The 25,146-nt window shown below is 31.9% G+C and overlaps 1 protein-coding gene across 1 annotated transcript in view; it reads left to right on the forward strand.

Annotated features, from left to right (window-relative positions):
- The window catches only part of LOC135135185 (follistatin-related protein 5-like), a 344,450-nt gene that overhangs the window by 223,293 nt on the left and 96,011 nt on the right, over nucleotides 1–25,146 (forward strand). Inside the window, exons 3-4 of the mRNA XM_064064188.1 lie at nucleotides 15,773–15,845; nucleotides 23,206–23,421. Of these exons, the coding sequence (XP_063920258.1) occupies nucleotides 15,773–15,845; nucleotides 23,206–23,421 (289 nt within the window). The remainder of the gene's footprint in view (nucleotides 1–15,772; nucleotides 15,846–23,205; nucleotides 23,422–25,146) is intronic.

Raw genomic sequence — 25,146 nt, forward strand, 5'->3', positions numbered from 1 at the left:
ACGAGAGGTTAATTGAACGCAGGAAATGCAGGAACAAAATACGGATTGCCCGTCGGTAGTAAGAACACTCTACAACACCATGCCTCGTTTACGATGCACTCGAGGGTATGTTCCACGTACAAACATAATGGTAGGTTGCTACCACCATCACACTCCTATTGACTAAATCTGCTGCTCCCCCGATAACGATGTAATTTAATTAAATTCAACCGAACCCTTTATTACCATTTGAAATCGAATATCTTAAGAGATAGTTTAAAAGGATTTTTGTAATGGCGTTGGCCATTTCCGTCCAAAAACTTGTTTGCTTCCGATAACAATGGTCTCAAATGGCGTCCACTGTTGGAAAAGTGTATTAGCGGAAAATCCTTCAGATCGTTATTATTTTCTTCCCTCCTAGGGGTCGGATGAATTATGAGCTTGTTATTTTTTCGAAGACTCTTGTGTAGGTATTTAAAACCCCGGGCTCATCACAACAAGTGTAGCGTTAAAACGACACAATACTTTTACGGAATCATATTTTTAGAGCAGTGCCAAAAATAATCCGTCCTTGTAAAAATCGTAATCAAGCAGTGGTTCAAATCTAAATTTTTATGATACGTGTGTGTAAGAAAAATGAAAGTCACGAAGGAAATCACCTTTCATAACTTATATTGGGATAACGGTGTCTGTAAAAACACATTTTAAATATTAAAAAATGTTCTCGAAGGTTGCCTCTGCCTTTTTAATTAAAATTGGCATCTGTTAATATATTAATGAAAAATATTATAATGTCCAAGTCTATCAAATAGCAAAAAATATACGGTACTTTTTTTTTAAATTGGCCATAAGGAATTACGTGCTAAGAACTTTGGTTTGTGTTAATAATGATGATGAGTTTTCTAGCAAAGATTCCAGTGACATTTGACAATTAGACTAGTAATCCATAAATCAATTTCTGTACATTTTATCATAGAGAACAAAATAATTACGGAATTACATTTATTAAATCCACCACAAATTCCCACTTGTTTGCCATACTTATGACATTGGTCATAACGAATTTATTTTACCTTCTACTTCCCAAACATAAGCTTTATTATTATTATTCCGTATTTTTTTTTTTGTTTCGTACAATAAAAAGAACTGAGACTGATTTAAAAATAGCAAGTAGTCTAATATTCTCCAAAATTTATAAACCACACGTACAGGAGAATGTTATTTTATAAAATAACATTTAAGATTTACCCGGCAAAATTTTGAGGTAACATCATCAAATTTTTGGTCCTAAAACATATATAAAATTTGACAACAGTAGTTTCGGAGATTATTTGTTTAATAAAAATCGACACAGATGACAGACAACAGACGACAAATAGACGATGATGGACAGAAATGGGAGACTTACTTTTTCGTATTCTATGTTGTTAGTTATATTTACTACTTTGTAATGCAATGATTGATCAAGAAACTGACTATCCTTCGTGCCCTTTATTTTTTAGTTACGGATCTTATCTTGGAAAACCATTTGCTCTAAGCTCGAACTCATCATCCCTATCTTGTTATTTGGCGATCTATTTACTTATTTTCGTGCTTCTTTTAAAAAGGTATTGTTTAACTTCTTCTCCAGATTCGTCCATCCACCTTTCTCCCTTAATCTTTTCAGTTGATTCACCAAGGAAAATAAGATCGAGAAAATGGACAAACAAATGAGAAAATATAGGAAAAGAATCAAATTATACGATTTTGAGAAAAACGAAAGGAAGTTATCAATGGCTATAAGTAAAACTAATACGACTGCAGACAAAGAAGTGGTTATAATGAGGGATAAGACTATATTAAGTATTTTGTGACCAATGAAGTTACGCAGTCTGAAGAAAAATTAAAAAAAAAGCTAAGGGACGTAGCAAAAGAAGTAAAGGAAAAAAGAAATGAAGTAAAAGTAGGATTGAAAAAATTAATATAAGCAAATAATTAATGGTGGATGTGAAACCATAAGACAGGAGAACCGAAAAAAATTGGTCGAAGGTTATTTCGACAGAACTTCCCTCGTCCTTGAAGTATAGTCCGGCAAATTGCGCTTTTTTAAAAAATTACAAAATTTGATTTTGGGATTTTCGTTTTGTGACAACCGCTATAAAGTAAAAACCAATGGCGTAGTTAAAGGGAAAAAATGCAGATATTCTCAGTTTCTCAGTACATGTTTAACTTTGACTGTTTATGTTTATATTTCGAACGAATTCGACTATTAGCACTTTCAGATTATAAGCATCGGCCGTTAAATGAAATTGAAATTTGATTGATTTTGCCTCCTCAACGCAGAGGAAAGGACTGATTAATTAATTAACCGAACTCATTGTTTTCCCAAAAACACTCATAAATTTGAAGAACATTTGTTCAGCAAAATTGTAAAATGACGTCAGCACTTTTTATGGGCGGGGGGCATGAACGACAAACATTTATTAACAATATACCATGCTTACGATAACCTTAGAACGTTTGCAAGATTGCGGTTTTGCAGTTTCAAAATTCAATTGCAAAATGTTGTTATACGATTTAGATTTTTTTTTCAAAAATCTTGATGTCTAGGGTAGAAACTCAACACGGAATATCTTATTTTATAAAATTTGCATCCTATTGTTTGTGGCGATGATTGTTCAAATTTTGGTTAGCGTTTTACTATCGACACGATATTCCTAATATACATGTAAAATTTGACAACAATCACTCTAGTAGTTTCGGAAATTCTGTCAGGCAAACTGAATAACAGACAGACAAACAGACAGACAGACAGACAGACAGACAGACAGACTGACGGACGAACGGAAAAGAAAGACCTCTACTCTAGGGGTGATGAAACAAGACAACATAAAGGTAGCCAGTTGTACGATTACAATACTTTTTTAGCTTACGCTCAGAAAGTGAAAATGAATAAAACTAGATATAACATGATACAACGCACAAAAAACGGAATAACGAATAGAGCGGAAAATAGGATAATCATAGGATAATCGAACGTTAGGGCAGAGCTTAGGTTAGGAGAACTTTTGAAGAAGTAACTTTACAAAAATTTAGAAAAATTTCAAATTGATATAGCCCAATGAGCACACATTTTCACCAACAAGAGATTCACCAAATAGATCATATACCACTAGAACAAGACAATTAAATCTGTAAAACTGGGAGCTATATGGGAGCTGATGCAAGGTTACATCACTTCCTAGTTGGAGTTAAAATGGAACATAATCAAATAAAATAGGTTATACACAAGGTCGCCAGAATGAACAATATAAAAAAAAATAGCACAAGAAGAAAAAAAATGTATGCCTGGAAAAGAAAACAAAAAAATGTTCCTAGAACGTACACTAATACGAGTGGGCGAAAATTTCATAAATAAATCAGATTAGAAACTTTTCTCAGGAAGCAAAAAAAGACAGGACACAGTACAAACGACGGCCAAGATATTGTAGAGATGAGGAAAGCCGGGTAGTGGGAGGAATAGATGACAAACAGGAAATATGGTTTAGTCATTTTAACCACGTATTAAATACAGACCAGCAGCAACAGCGAAAAGACAATGAAAAATCGATCGAAGTAAAGTGGATGAAATATCAATGGAAAAGATGAAGAACTATAAAGCACCAGGCAGGTTAGTTCTCAAAGGAAGGATAGGTTGTTATTAGGTCGCCTCTTGTACGTCTTACTGCCAAACTCGTTAACCTCATTAGTGCAAGTCTATTAGCGTATTGCGAACGAACTCTGCCGAACGGTATTCTCGTTGCTTTACGCTGAACTGATTCAAACAGTGCAATCTCCCTCTGCAAAACAGGCGCCCATATGGTGTTGGCGAACTCCAATATGGGTCTCACAAACGTTTTATACAACAGAATAGGGCTATCATTGGAAAAGCTTTTACTGAGAGGGAATAACATCGTGTTAGCTTTTTTAACGATCTTCGCCACCTGATACGACCAGGATAGATTATACGTTATTAAAATGCCTAGATCTATGGAACAATCCGATTTAGCCAATACTTTGCCAGCAATATAATAGGCGGGCTTAAGGTTTTTACTACCGAGATAAAGAGCGTTACACTGGTCCTTACTAAGAGGAAGCAACCAGTCCCGGGACTATTTCAATTTGTCACTAAGATCTTTCTTGAGAATCATACTATTTCTACTTATGTTATACCACTTTATGTCGTCTGCATACATGGCAAACAGCGACTTTATAACATTTTTTAAATTAGCAGTAGAAACTAAGAAAAGCAGAGGGCCCAAAACTAAACCCTGAGGAACTCCACTTAACACCTGCACCACTCAGAGATGTTCCCACTTTAACTTGGAATGTGCGGTTTAAAAGAAATTCCTCATCCATGCTAACAGATTACCTCTTATATCTAGGTGTCTCAGAAGATGTCAACTATGTTTCAGTTAGCATAATAATTGAAGGCTTGTCTTCGTCGACAAACGTACAAAAATCATTATATTAGGCAATGAGAGACGCAATATTGCAGTAAGCAATTGAGCTTATAAAATAATTCAGTTGACTAAATGTGCCGTTTAAATTGAGCTGAGATTTAGGTATTGGTTCATTTAATGGTTCATTTAATATATTACTTAAGTTGAGTTCAGTATCAGACAGCCGATCGTCTTGAAAATTTTCCCTGTTTTTAACAAGAGCCTTCCTGATTCTTCTCTGTATTTTTCGACATCTATTCTTGATACTTTTGTATTCGACAACTCCGTATATGTTATATAAATAATAAATTAATTACACCCTCCGTATCGTCAGTATATGTTCGTATTAGGTCTAGAATATCAGGTGTAACTACCGTTGGCTTTACCTAAAAATTCAACAGTCTGTTCAAAGTCTAAAGGGTAGCCCTCAGTGTTGCTAATTAAATTTTTTGCGGGGAACAGGAGCTCTTTAAACTTTAAACTCTCAGTGGAATCACTTTGTTTACGTTTCTTTAAGTTAATGTTAGAAAGACTACTACAGAGATCCATTTCGCCGGACTCAGAATAGTCATTCTCAACCTCAACAGAGGGTCGTTTGCCTGCAGGACATGGGTGTACAACCGTAGGGTCATGAACAGCCTTTGGACAATCACTCGCATAGTGACCGACGATCTTAAATTTGAAACAATCATCGTCATACGTAAAAAAAAACGATAATTGGTGTTATCAAACTTCAACACTATGGACGAGAGAAACTCAATAGCATCATCTGGTTGTACGTACATCTGACCACGAACACTGAGAACATGAGCATATTGATTACAAGATAAACGACATTTGTGAAACTGTTATAAATCCAAACGACTTGATCAAGTTTTCAAAAACCTGGTGAAGAATGGACAAGCAGACATTGGAAATGACATATATGAAATAAAGCTGGATAGATAAGAGCGAAATATTCTTACAAAAATGCAAGAGGAAATTGGCGGCTAAGAATATGTAGAGAAATTATGGAAGTAAATGTTTAGGTTTAAAATTTGTTGTGCACTATTTTTAACAATATATGATAACGCTAGTTAAGTAATATACAAAGGTTTCAAACTTTTGCGATTTATTTTTACAAATAAAAATCCGTAAACTTAACTAATATTAAATGCAACATCCTTATAAAATACCATGACAATAGCAGCTTTGTTAATATTACAACCAATAATTTTGGTTCTGACAGCGGATGAAATTAATATTTCTTTCAATGTTGACTATTGTAAAGCTTCTTGCTCCAATTTGTGAGCACGGACGTAGACATTTTTCTTGTATAATTAATTATCAGTAGTCTTTAATGTACTCTCAACACCTCTGAAAATATGACAAAAATAACACAAAAAGGCAAATATATTTGTCACTCTTCGTGATAAAGTTTAACTTGTAAAACTTCTTTCGAACATTTTAATTTTACTATACCTGAACTGAGCTTACACAGCAATAAATAAGAATCTCTTAAGAAAATAAAATTTTTAAGGAGAATTTTACGTTTTTGTTTTCCATGCATATACATGAAAGGAATATATTGCTCGGCTGTAAAGTTCATTCGGAATGCAATAAAAGATTCAAAATCGGTGCACCGGATGTTTGCGACAACTGTTTCATCTTGTCTGTTATCCATCTGAGCAATAATTTAACATCGATTCCCATAATTAATGATAATCAGATAAGCTTAACTACGCAATTAACACCAAATCCTCCGGCGTCAGAGACAAATCTAATTATTAGTTCGAACCTAAATTGGAATGTAAATAGGGTTATTTCACTATTTAGTACCAAGAAATTTACCCTCACGTAACACAATTACTTTTATTGTAAGTTCGTTAATCGTGACACTTACGTGCCGATTAGACTAAAAATGATAATCCTTAAATATAGAAACGTCTTAGTGTTACAAACAAATAAATGGTGTTCATTAATTCGTCTTTTCGAGAATTATTGCGGGAGTTATCTGAATTCTGCAGAATTAGAGTGTCACACTCTTTGTAGCAGCGATGCTGTTGTAAATAAATTTATAAAGGCGTATATTTTACGACAAACCACTACCATTTATTACAACTTTACTCGCGCAATTTGGATTAGTGTGAAAATCTTTGTTGTAATTCTGCACAAATTGTTTCATTCTTGAAAATTTATCTGTACGAATGTTAGACAAAGAGAAAAGGGGAAACTGCAAAATGTGTTACGCTGCTGTATTTAAATAAAACAAAGGATCTAAAAAAATCTTTTAAATTAAATCCTTCAGAATAATTAAATAAAATTTGCAAACGAAGCTGATACCGAAGGGAACAAAAGTGATTGCTTCTTTGTTTAATTTGTTAATTGATTGTTCAATAATTCGTTCAATTTAATTCATAAAATGATAACGCAACTACATTGAAACGATTTGAAGATGTGGTTTTTTAATTGTCTGGAGGAAAATTTTCTTTAGTTGTCAAGCAAGATGATTATTCGTCATGTTAACATATAGACTTGGATTTAACAAAGTGCATTTATGTTTTCTATGTTTGCTTATTACATGAATATCATTAACTTAGGACAAAGTAATCAATGATGCAGAGAGAAATAGCAAATACTGCACAGATTCGTGATTCGAGTGGTGGAGGCGCAGGGATAATAATTACCAAAAAATTTATTTCAACTATTAAAAGTCCCTGTCACCTTCAATATCTTGAGATTGAAATTGAGAAAAGTTTCGATAAGAACGGTGCATTTTAGATTTATTTCTAAACATTTGGTAAAAAAGGTGGAGGCGCCGGGATAATAGATTGTTATAACATTAATTTCACAGATTAAAAAAAAAATTACGTCTGAGAGTTAGAGGAAATGACACTATAAAAAAATAGTATAATTAATTTATTGTTAATTTGTCAGTCATTTCACTATTACTATCGTAATCAGTAATGCCACAACTAAATTTCCGAGGGAATAAAACAGATTTAACAATTTACATTTTTTATAGTGAGACTTATTGCTACTATAATTTTCATAGTAATAATCAAAAACGTCGTTGCTAAGTCATGAACTCACGTTGTCGGATCGCATCTCCAAAGAACATATTTCGTACTTTTCAACAAAAGCTTTCTGAGGACTTGGTCGTAATCACGTATGTATTATAAATAGCATAGGAGGAAAAACGTTTCACGTTTCCCTCCAAAAGATCATAAATTATTCAATCACAATTAAGGCCATTAAACACAAATTAAGGTACTCGAATACTAATTCTCTCCACATTTTTTCTTGAAAATGACTTTGAATTTTTTTTAAAGCCTATCAAAGCCATAATAAGAAGAAGAATAAAAAATTAACAATGTAAAATCAACTTTTGTTCACTCAGTGGTTTCAGGTGAAACTCTAATAAAATTCAAAATAAATTTTAAAATGTTTTTACATACAATTAATGGGATACTACAAGAACAATCTAGCAGGATACATTCATTTTAATTAATCCTTTCATTACCCAGCTTTGCACCTTACATAGAACATTGCAACAGTACTACTTTACAAGTAGGATAAAAGCTTTACTAGTTAGGAGCGTGAAGTCTGTTCAGTACGAGGTATAAACTTACTTAAGCAAATTAGTAGGTAAACTTCAATTTATCTCATTCTCAAAGATAACATCCTATAAATTAATATGTTGCAAATACCAAACCTGTGAGAAATAAGAGACCTTTAGAACGAAACGACCTTATATTACAACTACAAACATATTCCTAAACACCTACTTACTGTAAGCTTTAAAGCAGCTTTAACTTCTTTGCGAAAACATTTGCTACGTATTTAAGTTAATAGGTTTGACTTAATTTTTTGCATTTCTTGTAGTGTCCACTTTGTTTACAAAGGAAATTGCTTCAACAAGTTTTAGCATAAAAAAATTGCATATAAATTGTATTTTTATAAATTTGAAAAAATATACCAAAACCGAAGTATTGCTTTATTGTATTCCCTCAATTTAAATTCATATTATTTCTGTAGAATTCAGTAATATTCTAGACTAATTTCTTTTTCCGATTTCGTAATGTACGTCGTTCGTTCCCTTATTTGATGCTTTATATACATTACAAAAACTTTATGCAAGGGATAGCAATCAAAAAAGATTTTTATGTTCCATTACCTTCCATAATAAGATTGAGTCATTTATCAAAGAGGCTATTAGTTGAAGAAAGAATCAATCAAAATTTAATATAAGACAAAGCGGAAATTCCCTTTCCTGCAAAATTTTATTATTAATGCGCTCCGCAAAAATGGAATGTTTTTGCTACAAAGTAAAATTCTTAAATCAAACAAAATCGACATTTCAGAGTTAACAACGTCTTGTCGTATCGAGACAGCCACTAAAATGTTTACGACAGGACCTGTACTTTATGATTTTAATATGAGACCGAGATAAGCAAAACGACGTGGTGGGATTACAACAACTCGGCATTACAAAAGGTGTTGAACTAGGATTTTAGCCCACAGTGCACGAGCCACATACACAAACTTGCATAATATTTGAGTCAAGTGGTGCTTACGCCACACTCGTATCTTTATTGAAGCTTCGCTTCCTCAACGTGTGACTGGAATTCAAACTTTGTACTCCACAATAGTTTTCAAAGATTAAGTGGTGCAAAAGCGATGCCAACTGCGCAACAATTACCCCAAAAGAAACCGTCCTAATGGCAAAAAGCGAACAGCTTTAAATTTTTTCGGAGTGTTCAGCCCTGCGTGAAATATGTATGTCGTCGGCAGTAAAAAAACTTCGGCATTTATTCTGAGAATCATAACATTGTGTGCATGGCTTCAGCAGTAAAATTGCCCTCAATAAATTGAAAATTTGATGGAGCTTCCAACGTTAGAGTTCTTATTTCAGTCCGGCGGACATTTTTCGTAAGGTAAAAGCAGGAATAATGCACTTCGCTCAAGATATTTATTACTTAAATTTCCTTCTACAAATAGACGCGGATATATATTAAGACGACTCTTTTCCTTCGAGCAAAAACCGTTCTACTTTTAATTAGGTCTCACTTAACTTAATTTTTCTTCCCGTGGTTTATAGTCTCCGGAAGTGTGCTGAAATAAGAAGTGCCACTTCGTCGATATGGAAGGTCGAAAGTAAAGTGCTCGGGCTCATTTAACGACGAAATTCATCAAGCTAATTAAATTGAATCCTAAGTCAATTTGCAGTCGACTACTTTGCACCTGGCAGCTAAAGGCCGAACCACTTGCGTCAAATTGCACGTGTCTGCTGCGAAAACCGCACCCCTAATTATTTTTAGTTAATTATGCTCCTACTTCGATCTAACGTATGCGTTTCACAAAGGTCCTGTTAGCTATCTTCCATATTAACCCTAATTTAAAATTTTCAAGCTTCTCACTACATATTCAGAACAGGTAACTGTGTTTATCCTTAGCGAAAAATTAACAGAAATTTTCAAACAAATTTCTAAACCTTAATTACTTGTAAAACACGATTAACTTTATTAATTTTTTTTTCGCAGCGTTTCAAACAAAATTCAGTTTCTACTCAAGGCACCAAAGAAACACGAAGTCGGATTATAAATTTCGGTACATTATTTTAATCATACACAACCACAATCGTGCAAAAGAAACAGCGATTTTGAAACAAACAAAAATAATCTAATTATCAAGACATTGTACACAAACCACAAACGGCAAATAAGTCATGTACAGAAAAAAATTACCTAAATAAATAATGCAACGTTGCTGTAAATAAATAATTAACACAGTTATTTCCACTGAACGTCTGCTTCATATCTCAATGACTGCACTTCAAATACGAGCGGTTCGGTGTAAATAACTGTTCGTAAGTACTGTAACATCACGACTCTAACGAATGTTTAATTTTACGTTTTCCAGTTCGTCGAAAACAAAAAAACACAGGTTCTACTTTCCGTGTTTCTATCCGTCGTCTGTCTCTTGAAAATTTAATGAACAAGTTATCTCCATAAATAGGGAGCCCATGGTTCTGAAATCTTAACATACTGTAACCTTATTTTTAGCTTTATGTATTCACCATTCTAAAAAAACATCAAGCTTTATCGTTTATCTCAGAGATCACGTAATGAACTTCTTTGGAATTGTGTAATATTGATTTGTAGAATATTAAAGATTCCTGAAAAGTTTTCATTCCATTCTTGTGTAAAGTCAGCTCCCAAAATTATGAAATACGAGTAAAGCTCTTTAGAAAATACGTTCTATGTTACCAGTGGTAGTGGTAGTAGTGGAGCTTTAACGGAAGGAAACTATGTCATGTCACCTTGTGCTGTGCTGTGATGTAACCGATTTCTGATTTTTTATTGAAATGAAAATCACTTTAAATGGGGTTAGTTTAATTAAACAATTCACATTACTTTTGTGGTAAATTTTTTGTAAAATAACCCCACATAAATAGCATACATTTTCATGAAATAAAACATATTTTTTAAAATTCTTCATAGAAATTGAATAGAACTTCCCTCGCCTCTAAACTGTAGCCGAACAAATACCGCTTCTAAAAATTATCTAATTTAACTTTGAGAATTTTAGTTTTTTTATGAGCTAAGAGTAATATATCTGTGGATTGTTAAAATTCAGGTAAACACGCATAGTATGCACATGTTTCTACTGAGTTTTTCCATATAAAAATTCTAGCGAGGACAGGAATATCAATTTCAATTGGTGCAGTGTAATACTATTAATAACAGTACTGTACTCTCAAATTTTCAGGAAAATGGGATGGGCAATAAAAAATGTCACCTCATTCATACATTTTTTTGAGTCACCTTGTATGAGGAGTTCTAAAAAAAATATGAAGGCTTAATAAACCACAAGTACAAGTAGCTTTATTAGGTAAAATTTTGAGACAACGTCATCAGATAAATTTTGATTAGCGATTTACAACGTTTACAAGATTTCAGAGTTTTCGGTTTAGCAATTTCAAAGTTAAAATGTAAAATAGTGTCATGCAATTTATTCGTATTCATAAACTACAAGTGGAGGAGTATGTTATTTTATAAAATGTAAATAACATATTTTAAAAGTTAGAAATGGCGTTACATCATTGTTGGTGAGATGACCATACAAATTTTGGTTGGCGTTTTACCATCTACAGGATATTCCTAATATACATACAAAATTTGACAACATTCAGTCCGGTAGTTTCGGAGAATGTCTGTCGAATAACATATATCCTCTGAATTTGTTTTCAATTTAGAGGGCAGTAATTTTTATTTAATTTTTTTTATTCCCGCTTATTTCATTTTTCGGAATGATTATACAAATATTGCTTGCTATTCAATATATACCTTTATTATTCTATCTATATTTAAATTCACCATAAAATTGGGCACGTTATTTCAGAAAACCCTTAGATGAATTTTAATGGAGGCACATCCTCCTATCTATACGATTGTGATTTTCTTATATTATAACTTTCGCAATGAGGTAGAGCATATTTCAGATTTTCTTGTACTTGCAATAAGATTAAAATACCAAAATATTGATTTTTTGCTCAGATGAAAAAAAAACTAGTTTTCCCCGTTTAAAAAAAATACAATTAAATAAAATCGTTTTTATTAATATGAACCTTCCCTAAAAATTCTGTATATATATTTCTCCGCTGGTATTGACCAACATATTTAAAGCAGTTTGATTTAATATGTTTAGAAAGGCACGTCCGGATAATAACACTAATTGACATTCACGTCATAGAGGCATTATATTATCTCAATAGGATTACAAGCTTTATTACAAAACTATTATATCAAAATCATTATAAGTTTATTCTGTTGCGTCAATTTAATTGATGATTTAATACATTTCAGCTTAATAGAAATTACTATCTGAATTAGCTAATAATAAAAAAATCTGTGTTGGAAACTGCATATATTGATTGGCAATTTTGTTATATTTTTTATTATACAGGGTCGCTCGAATGTAAGGAAGCGGTTAAATATCTTGAAAACTAATTTGTACCAATCACCTGAAATTAGATATAAGGGTATACGAGGTTGTGCACTAATTATTCGTCAAAAAAATTGTTTTTGCTTCATTTGTTTTCGTGATGCAACTTGATTTTTTTATGGTACTACCATATAATTCATTATTTAATTTTGGTTTCGTTTGTTATTGGTTAATTTATTTTTTGTTTTATATTAATTAAAAATAATTATTAATTTATTTAATTATTGTTTAATAATTTATTTTGCCATTTCAATCAGAAAGAAATTATGATTGTACTACATCAACAGAAAAAAACTCTCTATCCAAAAGTGCATTAATTATATGGTAATAGCATTTAAAAAAAATCAAATTGGGCTTGTATCTCGAAAACAAATAAAGCAAAAAACAATATTTTTTGACGAATGAATAGAGCACAACTTTTTGTGCACTTATATCTAATTTCAGTTGATTTGTACAATTGGTTCTCAAGATTTAACCTTTTCCATACATTCTAGCGACCCTGTATAAATATTGTGGAGAAAAAAATAAAAGTTCACTATTAAAGTTTTTGATACATCTAAATCATAAAAATTACTTACTTTAAAGTAATATAGATTTATTATTTGTCATTAAAAAAAAAGACAACCTTCTATAACTGAATAAAAATGGAGTTATTTTATTGTGAAAGTTTTTGAGCTTGAATGAAAAACAAAAAGTTTACCACCATGCAGGCTAAAGAGCGCTGTTACAGAATGTTCAGAGAGCGTAATTAATTAATTTATCGGCTTTTAGAAAAGCGACTGAAATGTGAAAAAAGAAGATTTTCCATTCATAACATGCATTAAAGTTACCTACAAATTTTGCAAAGTTCTTTCAAGGGTAAAAATATATTTCCTCCAATAAACCACGGAAAAATATAAATATCTTTTCAAAAACAATTTATGTAGAGTAAATCAATTTTCCACAAGAGGTATCACTGGAAAGTACTCTCATGCTCTAAATACATAGTTCTAAAATTTACATCCTTTATATTTTTACTGCAAAGTGACTACATAACAATTGTTACCACCATCGCATTTTGTTTTTAATCTATGCAATAATATAAGGAGTTTTGTTTCATGTGAGTGCTTAATTTAAGTAAGTATTATTTACTAAGTACCAAGTAAGAACTAGTAACTGGGTACTACTTTCTGAGGGAGTAAATTAAAAAATAGAAAGTCTACGAAAGTCAGTTTATTAAGAATATCATAAATCATACAAGTGATCGTTGAAAACTCGAGTGAAAACTGACTATCGAAGAAAGGATGTTACAATTTTTTTTTACCTATTATAAAATTAAGGACTTTTTCTAAAAAAAAAATTGACAAAAAAGTGGATTCATTTTGTTTCCACAGATATATATTTTGTATATTTTCGCTTACATGCATAGAACTAATATTGAAAAGGTAGAAAGCGTTAAATGGTAACAATCTAAACTCCAAAGTGTCACATAATATATCATCAAAATATACTAAAAAAAAAAAATTAATTACGTGCGTTTTGAAATATTTTATTTTGTGAAGAACAGCGGTATTTAAGTATTTATATTTTAATTATGGGGTAAACAAAAATTTAAAAATCCCGACTCTATTGTAACTCCACCTTTCTGAAATCTGCGTGCCTTCTTTACATTGTGCCTGTTAATAAGCCCAAATTAAGGTCAGGTCATATAAGGTATGAATTTGCATACATTAAAAAATATATCACCCGTAAACTAAGCCGCACGAACAGCAAAATGTTTTACACATTTTTCTCTCTTTATTTATGTAACTAGCTGTAAAACTAATTCACTTGATACTTATAAAATTTACATTACATCTTAGTCGAAACAAATCATTGTTAATAAATCGACATTCTACGGAAAATAAACAAATGTTTCATATTTATGTCATTTGTTCTCTGACATTTCCACAAACAATACATCATTCTTGAAATACAGTGAAAGATTACTCATGTCTTGAGAAGCACGATACATTAATATACGCCAACTCTTATCAAATAAATTCATCCGATGCAAATCTAGTTAAATTATATAAGGCCGATATGTGTACCACCAATTCTGTACCATGTCCTGAATGCATCGATTCACCACTTCATTTATGCTCTAATTTCAGAATCTATTAACTGGCGAAGTTTGCAGCGTTAGATTCACAGTCCCAGAGGTGTTGTGGCGCAGTATGTGTACCTGCCAGTTCTGATAGTATTGCTGTTATACCTAGTCTAGATTAACAGTTTGAATTTGTTTCTAGATTGGCAACCACGAAATTTGCCCGTCAGCTTGTAATCAATTCCTTATATGACTTGCTAATTTAAGTCAAAAGTCTGGCTTTGAATTGAAAATGTCATTTTTCAAGTTTTAAAAGTTCTATCATTCATCCTATCCTGAAAAAAATAGTTCTCTGGTGATTTTTCATTCTGGAGGGAAAACTAGAACAATCTACTCCTCCAACATACAAGAAATAATTTATGAAGCAATATCTCATTTCGCCGGATTGAGTACTGTTGATTAAAATTTAATTTTACGCACGAAATGTAACCACAATGTTCCGAACTTGCTCGTAAATCTGAATTTCATCTACATTATTGGTAATTCGGACTTTTACTTGACTGAGTTGCAATGTATTTTCTTTTTAATCACGCTTGATCGAAGATTGGAAACTTTACTTTTCAATAAAGTGTGTGTAAGTGAAAAAGTTTGGAACATTATGAATTGAAAGCGAGCACTAATAACCGTAAAATTGATGGAACCATGTCGGGTGGAATAAGAACCTACCAACGGCTGCACTTTCTAACTTAATTAACATCGTCTGTAACGACGAAAGGACATTTTTAAAGCAACTCAGATAAATTGCGACTTAAATTACTCGTAAAAACGATAAAATCTTTAATTCTCGCCAGATTAAAACAGAATTATTGCGTTCGCCGAAATGTCTGTGTACTGTCAAAGTAAAAATGTACAATTTAATATAACAGGAAATTAGGTTTTTCGCTTATTTTTTGTATTTGAGATTAAACACAAACTGAAACAGAGTAATCGTGAAATGTAACACGAAATTTGTAAAAAAACTCCCGTTCTGAAACGGACTCGTAATATCGATATTGAGCACAGATTTTTACATAGTTCCATATCTACATATAGTAATCTATTCTGACATTTAATGCTGAGTTTTTAGTTATAAGCGGGGAATGCATTACTGAACATCCGACACCAGGAGTTAGTTTAGACATCTTAGGTTTTATCGCTTGTAAATATCAATTCTGAAAGTAAACCCTGTCACGCATTTCTCTGTGTTGCGTCATTAATTCTTAATAAGTATTTTTTTTTACAGAGGTCAAGACATCATAGAGACTCCGCAACATCAGATAGTCCCCAAACCACACATATCACGTTATTGGAAACAAGTAAGTGATTCATGAACGTCCTTATTTTAAGTAGTTTGTAATGATCTGGAGTTTGAATTGCAATTGGGAAATTTTCGCTTTGCAGTTGCCTGTACGGACCATCAAACTTAAAAGCCCTCTATCCAAAATAGTTTTCCGCAGTGCGATCAACTTAAAATTGCGAACAAGCTTTCATTTCTAAATCCGTATGCCACGAAAGTATTATACTACTATATTCAAATTCCTGCATTATAAATTTAATTTTAATTGTTCTAAGCTTGTGAACCCATCAGTCATTTTTCGTTCTGCAACAGTAGCAATTGATTTAAAAAATGACTACAGAATCAAAACTTTTTTCAGATTGCAACTATATACTTATATATTATTTCCATAATCTTTTTGGTGTCGAAAAATATTTTTTTGAAACCTTGTCGTCAGTGTTAATCAAAATTTAATCTGTTATCCATCGTTGTATGCGTAAACTTAAGTAAAAATTAGTTATTCACTATCGTTTGTAAATTAGTAATTCTTTCCATATTAAATCCCAAAGGTCAGGTCAGATCAATAAGTGCAAAGTTGTAAAGTGTATAGGCAGTAATTGAATTTAGATTAATATTCTATCTGGTTTACAAAAGAATTGATACTCTTTGTAAAGGGAAAATAGTTATAAAGTCTGGCTGAAATTTAAACAATCCAAAAACTAACGAACTTACAACTAATTTAAGGAACTGAGAGCAAAGCTGAAAATTGTTAACTCTACAGCGTACTGGAATCACATAAAGAAATTGAATCAAGACACTAGAACAAATCCTAAACGCTGTTGGAATTTTCTTAATTTTTTAAACAAATCAACTTCTATTACCCCTGTCATGAATATCGATGATTATCGTATCTCAAATCCGCAAGAAATTGTCGAGAACTTTGCAAATTATTTCACCAATTCGTTTTTAAATAATAATAATACAAGCTACAATCCCATCTATGTTCGTGTGTCCGATTGTAAATCGTTCGTCAAGTATCCTCTCAAAATATATAATATTTAATAAAATATCGTGTGTTTTTCCTTCAAAGTGGAAAATCTCCATTTTTAAAAGTAGCGATCGTTCTAATATGAAAAACTATAGACCTATAGCCATAATCAACAATTTCTGTAAAATATTTGAAATTATCTTGCGTAACCATATTACTAATATCATCTCTTTTCACCAACACAGCTTTATTAATGGAAGATACACTGTAACTAATATAGTGACAATTACACAATACTTATGTGAATCATTAGATAATCACAAACAGGTTGATTACACTAAGACCTTTGATAGCATAGATCATACTATACTCATCAAAAAATTTAACAACTTCGGATTTTCAAATGACTTAGTTACACTGTTTGAGTCATATTTCTGAAATAGGTCGCTTTTTCGACAGTATAGGAGGCACAGATCGATCGAAAATTTCTACAAAAAGCGGGGATACACCAAGGCTCGATCTTGGGACCTTTATTGCTTGTTCTTTTCATAAAAAATTTGATATCGAGGTTGCGTATACCATATATACTCTATACTGACGACTTAAAAATTCATCACTGTATTGACGTGGACTGGAATTCCAATAATAATCTGTTATTAAACAAACATAAATGTTACATTTTATTTTTCTCTCGACAATCTTCAGATATTATTTTTGATTACTCGCTTGAAGGTAGTTACATTAAGAGAACAGAGGTTTTTAAGGACCTAAGTGTTTAGTTTGATAAACAACTGTCATTCAAAACCTCATCGAATATGTCACATTTTCATCTTATAAAACATTAGGGTTTGTGATACGAAATGGTAAATATCTGCAGAACGGTAACAGTTTTAACACACTGTACAAATCGTTGGTTAGATCTTGTCTTAAATATGCAAATACTACTTCACTCGAAAATCTTCAAAGGAAATTTGCAAAATAGCTAGTTTATACCTTAGATGGTGTAGTGAGGGGTTACCCAAATGATTTATTACTTCAAAAAAAAAGAATACAAATTCCGTCTTTACCAAACAGGAAAATATATTTTTCTTTTCTATTTATTTTGTATACAAAATTTTGATATAAAACTATTAACCCTTATAAATAGCAGGGTTACGTGATTGTGGTTTGAAGGTTGTTATTAAATTACCCGAAAAACCACTAGACTAAAATTTCCTCGACAACAGTCAGAGATCATATTGTAGACCGTTTCAGAAAAATTAGCATATGTATCACTAACCCAATGATTATTATCTAAAGCATCACACAAACGCTACAGCATCGTATTTAATTATTTGGTTTCGGTAGAACGTCCCTTAGTAAAGCCATGTTGGTTGGTGGACAACGACATCATTTATGAAATATAAATCGAAAAAGTAGGATATAAAACAGTTTCCAGTACCTCTGTACAATTGCACGGATCTACAAATATAATTCACAATGTTGGCTATATAATTTTTTTTATAAATAGATGGTTATAACGGAAAAATTCGAGATATTTTCCATTGCGCAGAAAGTACACGAAATTGAATTCAATATAATTAACAAACAGATTAGCACAGTTGCTATACCTACTTGGAACAAAGGCCGGAACTTGATCTGAACCAGTTAACAATATAGAGGTTTTAATTTTTTACTAAATTTATGTTACTATTATTATAACTAATAGAATTAATATTAAAACGTCTTCATGTCAGCTGGAATAAGTTAATTTTAGTCTTCGAAGTTTTAAACTGTTTATGATCATTAAGCGATCTGGTTCTTTTATAAAGCTTCCAAGCAGTCTTTTTGCATTTGAGTCCCTTCATAATACTGAAATTATATCAAACAAAATAATTCCCTATAGACCTTCTCTTTTTTGGAACACATAATTGAAAGTTTTCATTTAAAACGGAATAAAAATGTGAGACAATACTATCAACATCCGAGTAGTAATAAAGGCGATTCATAAATAAATTCAAATTACACTTTCTAAAGTTTTATTCTCATTACGACCTTAGTGGAAATCTTTTTTGGCGAAATCTTAGAACTAATACGTCAATATCAAGGGCAGAGTGATGGCTATCTTCCTGTAAACAAAAAATGGTTTTCTGTTCTCGTGTAGCAATGTCATCAGTCATCACCTATTTAATATCATATATGCGATAAGAAAGAGTGATCAGATAAAATTCTGTACTGTATTGAAATGCTTAAATGAATAATTTGTCTTGGTCTAAAAGTCTATCTTACCTCACGTTCTACGGTGAGCTGAGTTCACATAAGTTGTATCACCAATAAAAATCTCCCTTCAGTGAACACTGAATTTTTAGCTATCTTTCTGAGTTTCAGTTGGGTTCGCGGATGATAAAAGTGGGTTGCTCGTTCGGTGCCAACTTGAGGACAATCTTTCGTTCATGGCATATCCAAGAATTATTTATTTATTTATTTATTTATTTATTTATTTATTTATTTATTTATTTATTTATTTATTTATTTATTTATTTATTTATTTATTTACTTATTTATTTAACTTAAAGATAGTACACAACTAGAAATTTCATTATCGGTAAGAAAATGTTGTTTATGTTCATATATGCTTTCCGACTAGTCTTGAGGAGTTCCTCTATCTCAACTTGCTTTTCTGCTTTATTAATCCTGCACTTTGTTAAATCATAATTTAACCTGACTTGACTGATCTGACCTGACCTGACCTGAAAAAATAGGAATCATTAGCATTTCTTGTCCATCAAAATGTATGTAATAACCTACATTATGACAACTCCTATAAGTTAAAATAAAGATACTTAAGTGTGGAATAGCACAGGTAAAGAAGCATGCTATGCGTATGTTCCAAGTGAGTTTCCTCACAACATAAACTGATAAATTTTGATTAACGTTTGCAAGATTTCAAAAATTTTTGTTTGCAGTTTCAAACTTAAATTGTAAAATGTTTTTCTTTCAAAAATGTGGATGTCGCAAGGGTAAAAACTCAATACGAATGCATAAACCACAAGTGCAGGAATATGTAATTTTATAAAACTTAAATCAAACTTACTACTGTAACTTTTGGAAATGACATCATCTCTTTGTTGATAGGGACGACTAACCAAATTTTGATTAACGTTTTACCATCTACATTACTCCTAAAATACATACAAAATGTGATAACAATCAGTCCGGTAGTTTCGGAAATATCTGTGTAAAAAAAAATCAACACATACAGGCAGACGACGGACGGGAAACCTATTTTTTCATAATCTAAGGGCCATGAAATGTCGATAAAACATGAAATAGCCAGTCACCCAATGTACTCGATTACAATAGTAAGTTCTGTAGCTTCCGCTCGGAAAGTAAAAATTCAAAACTGTTGGAATTAAATAATAACGATCACTGAAAATAGCTATATATGTTAGTGACTTTTCATTTAATGCTCCAGAAAATTCAGAACTCTGTTATTAAGAGTGACATGGGTCATGTTTTTAATTGATCGTAAAAATATTTATAACAGTATATTATTTTTAGCTTGCAAAATCAAAGCTGGTGAATATTTGAAAATGTATCTTTGAATAATAAACAATATTTATATATATTGTTTATTAATATTTATCTGGGTCGTACTAATATATGTAATAGTATTTAACATTACTAACATGGTAAAAGGCTTTTTACTGGTGGATAGAAGGATATGACTGTCCGCCAGTAAAAACCCGTTACCTTGCGTGTATTGTTCAATATTTTATTTGTTTCTCACTTGTAAATAACTATTATAAATTATTAAAAACTCTAGAAGGTCTAATATTTGAAGAAACATCGTATGAGCTTTAGACGTATTGCCTTGGAAACGCAGGTCAGCATGGCACTTGTCATAGCATTTACTGTGTTGTCTAGTTCTGTAATTTAGGTTTTTCGATTTATCGTTTTCAAGCTATATTACTGAGGAAGCAGCAATTGTGAGTGAAAATTTACCTGAATCAATTTTGGCCGTCATTTAAACTTATAATAGCTTAAAATGTTTAAAATACATGGCTGTATGAGCACGAGCAGGGCTGTAAAAATTTTACTGGTTAGCCAGTAACATTTTTTACAGGCTATAGCCAGTTAAGTGACATTTTCATGTTGAATACAGTGACTTGGTAAATTAATGTTTACAAGTGAGGAACAAATAAACAATTTATGATATTCATAAATAGGTTAGATCTAATTTTTGTAGTAATAGCTAGCTCACACAAAACTACAGGACCATAAATAAATATATAAACATGAACACCCGTAAAAAAATTTATTTAACATGGTCACCATCTTAATAATACTAATGGAAGAAAAGAATTAATAGAAAATTCTATTGCATAAGAAAGCAACTGGGTGGAATAAAAGAATTCCTTAGAGGAGTGTGAACATCACTTACCACGACACGATACGTATAAAACACAACTAACTGATGTGTTTTCAAACTCACTGAAAGAATAGTTTCTTGGTAAAAACTCTAATCTCAATTTAACATTCTGCAAAATAAATTCCACACATTTATTGGAAACAAAACTGCATCTGATCTAAAATATGATCTCCAATTACATCTACATATATTCTCCATTATCATGCCTCAAAGAAAGGACTACACTTAACTAGTCTGCACCAGAATAATACTGATACTTATTAAACATACACAATAGTATTTTGATAAAGAGATAAAGAAACACATCAAAGAAGTTCTTGTTATTGACGTTGTAAGTATTAGCAAACCTACAGTGGTCAATAACAGTGAAGGTAACGACAAATTTTAACAAATATTTAATTGTATCACCAGTTATGTTAAATTTGTGTGCAATTTCAAAATGTTTAGTTGATAACTTTTTTTAACAAATTATACTTAATTGTTAAAAAAAACGGTTCTGTTAGAAACATATGGTTTAGAAGTTTCTCAAACAGCAGATTAGATCAGAGTAGAGTAGGTTAGGTGTCAGGTGATTGGTAATCACTAATCAGGCTAAGTTCTCGTGGGCGTGGGGTGAAGTTAGTAAACAATTGCAAGCAACTCAATATACTATAGTTCTAGAATCTGGAACGTGAATTTCATCTTCGTATCAATTTAGATCTTTGCTTAGTCATTGTATCTACAATGTCTGAAATAATAATAACAATATTAATAACCATAACTTATGCACGTCCAATATTTTTACTTTGGACTTATTTTATTTAATGAGGAATTATCTTCGTCATTTCTCGTTACGAGTATAGATACGCAATGAAACAGACAGCTTGTTCGTCGGGAGCCCGTTTGAGCACTTGATCTAGGGATTATACGAGTACAATGACAACACAGAAATATTTTGTATAAAAAACTTCACACAGTTTTTCGTTAATGGTTACGATATACGTCCATGTATTTGAGCTTAATAACTATTGTTTAATGTTAGTTTTCCAAAATATTGGTGAATGAGAACAAAAATCTTGTATGTAACAGTAAATCGGCACTGATTTTACGTATTTCTTTCATTGTTAAGGGAATATAAAGAAGTAATTTTACTATCTTTGGTCCACTATCCTTTACGAGAAATACTTACACATTAACAAGTTATGTTTGATATTATAGTAACGGAACATGGTTTTCATTTCTGAAAAAACTTGAATAATCAAACCGTTTTAATTTTGTACACAGAAAATTATGGACTCTTGTCATGAACAATTACAATGCATTAAGTACTTGAATTTTAGATTCAGGAATTTATTCACATTATCCACAACAAGTAGATGAATAAACTTGAAAGACTTTAAGACAATTTTTCTAAACGGAACTTAATATTTCAAAACACTTTGTTATATTTCGCAAATAATGGGTACCAGTCAAAGTAATATTAGTTAATACGAAATGACTTAAGGATGTTCTTCAATCTCTTTGAAGCACGGAGTAGCCTTTCCTAATCAAGTGTACTTTGGCAAAGAAACTGTCAAGCAAACAAACCCCTGATTAAATTAGTGCATTAAATGCTTTATTATTCTCTTTGTTAAAAGGTGCCGAACGTAATAAACTTTTTCATGCGTATACAAAGCTACATTTCTGAAAGCCGAAGTTCTTAAACCACTTCTTGAATCTTGTCATGACTGCCTACATTTTGCACTATTTTACAAAAGCCTCCGAGGATTCAAGCGCCGACATTACGATTCTGGAATTAATAGAGGATTCCTTCTTTTATACTCTTTTCAATGAGAAGTTGCGTGACTGCTGCCAGGATTCCGCTTTATCTATTTAAAGAATATGTCTAGGACTACTCACTTTAATAGACTAGAATGGTGATTTAGAAGCTATAACGCAATTTTATTGTCTCTGTGATCAGTTTTAAAACTTGAATGGCGTCAGCATTAATCATGTTGGTACGTTAATGCAATATTGTTTCAGATCCCTGCCTAGTGCATTATTGTACGAAAGGAAGGGAGTGTGTCGTCGAAAATGGAGAAGCCACGTGTGTCTGTCAGAGGCAATGTGCCGTACATCGGAGGTTGGTTTGTGGCTCGGATGGTCACGTTTATCCAAACCACTGCGAATTACACAGAGCTTCCTGCATGACCGCCACTGAAATTACAGTGGAAAGAGGGGTGCATTGCATCAAGCATGGTGAGTTGCACTTATCGTCATTACAATTATAAATCACTTTATATATTGGAGAGTGTGCCGGCATGTTCCGAAATTTCACCAGTAACAGTTGTAACTCAAACGTTTTAATAAAAATATGTCCGGTTTTGTTTCACACATGTTTAAGATTACTAGGAAAGTTGTTCTTACCTTGTTAAAGATTTTTTCTGCTTTCTTCGCTTTTTCATTTATATCATGATTTATTTTTCCGTTGCTTTGTTTTATAGTTCCTAAATATTTGTAAATTTGCACTTAATGTTCTACTTTTCATTGAGGTTTTATGTTATGCATTTGCTTTTCTTAGTTTTATTTTTTCGAGTTCAACCTCATATTTATTGTTGATATTTCCTTGTCTAAGATTTTTAAATTACTCTGTAGATGTTTTGCTGTTTTTCTATGATGATCATGCTATCTGCAAACATTACTTCACGCAGTTAGATTTGTTGCATCTATCAATATCTCATTTTTAGTTATTTCAATGTTTTCTTAGCTTCCTTTATTGCTTCGTCGAATATTATTGAGTATGTCCGTGGACTCAACACACATCCTTTGGTCATTTCCATCTTCGTTTTAACTTCTTTTGTTCCTTCGCTGTTAATTCCGGTTATGTCTGTGTTCTCCTTGTCCATTTCTTTTATAATATTTATTGTTTCTTTATCTATTTGTCTTTTTTTCTAGGGTCATCCATATGTCTTCTTTCTTGGAAAAAGCGGTTAATCGGTTGAAAGCTTTTTCCAACTTTGTGAAACAAAGATGTATGTTCTTGTTTATAAATTTTTCGCTAGCTTGCCTGATCACAATTTTATATGATCTCGTGTGTTTCTTCGCCGTCTAAACCCACACTCAGTGTCTTCTATGTTGTCTGAATATTCTCTCTTATATGTCTATCCATTATTCTTGCCAAGATTTTTCGGCGGATACTTGATAATGTTATTATCGTATTTCCCTCCCCCTCACTTGTTGCTTTTTGCAGTTCTCCATAGAACTCATGTTTAGTCTCTTTTGTAGCATCTTCGTTTTCTCCATAAACTGTTATCATTGTCCACAGCTCTTAGTCAAATAGCGTCATTTCTATTTTTAATATTATTAATGTTGTGATAAATCCTACCCCTTCTTTCGCTCTTACTTTTGAAAATAGCCAGGCATACTTACTTTTTTATTTCCGTAATTCCTAGTATTTCCTCATTATGTTTTATCAGATCCTCTACCAATTTTGTTTTTCTGCTTGGTATATTCCAAGTTCCTATACTTAAATTATTTCTCTTGTTAGCCCTATTTTCCTCTTTTTATGTGTTTATTTATTTCCTTATTGGATTCTTTTGTCGTTTACTTTTAATATATCTTCCTTTCCCCATATCCATTCCTTTACTTTTAAATTACACTAAACTCTTTATGGATCACATTAGGCTGGGAACCAAAAATACCGTATTTATTCTGATAAGTTTCACCATTCTTCGAGGTATTGTAACATCACTTTAAAGGCATACTAATAAAATTTTATGACATAATTAGGATTATTTGGTTAATAATGCCGAGTCTTCTTTTCCCCTACTGGGGTCTTGTAGACTTGTAAGCCGTGTCGCGTGCCTATAGAATTTCCGTTCATTGCAAATAAGGTCCTGTGTTGCCCCAAGCAGACGGTTTTAGCGATCGTACCTGTATAACTTTAAGTTTTAGAGTTGAGCGGGTTAGGTTCTTTGACTAATG

The sequence above is a fragment of the Zophobas morio genome, unplaced genomic scaffold (assembly GCF_036711695.1).
Source record: "Zophobas morio isolate AGI-343-1 ecotype UQ-CSIRO unplaced genomic scaffold, CSIRO_AGI_Zmor_V1 ptg000024l, whole genome shotgun sequence".
Classification (NCBI taxonomy): domain Eukaryota; kingdom Metazoa; phylum Arthropoda; class Insecta; order Coleoptera; family Tenebrionidae; genus Zophobas; species Zophobas morio.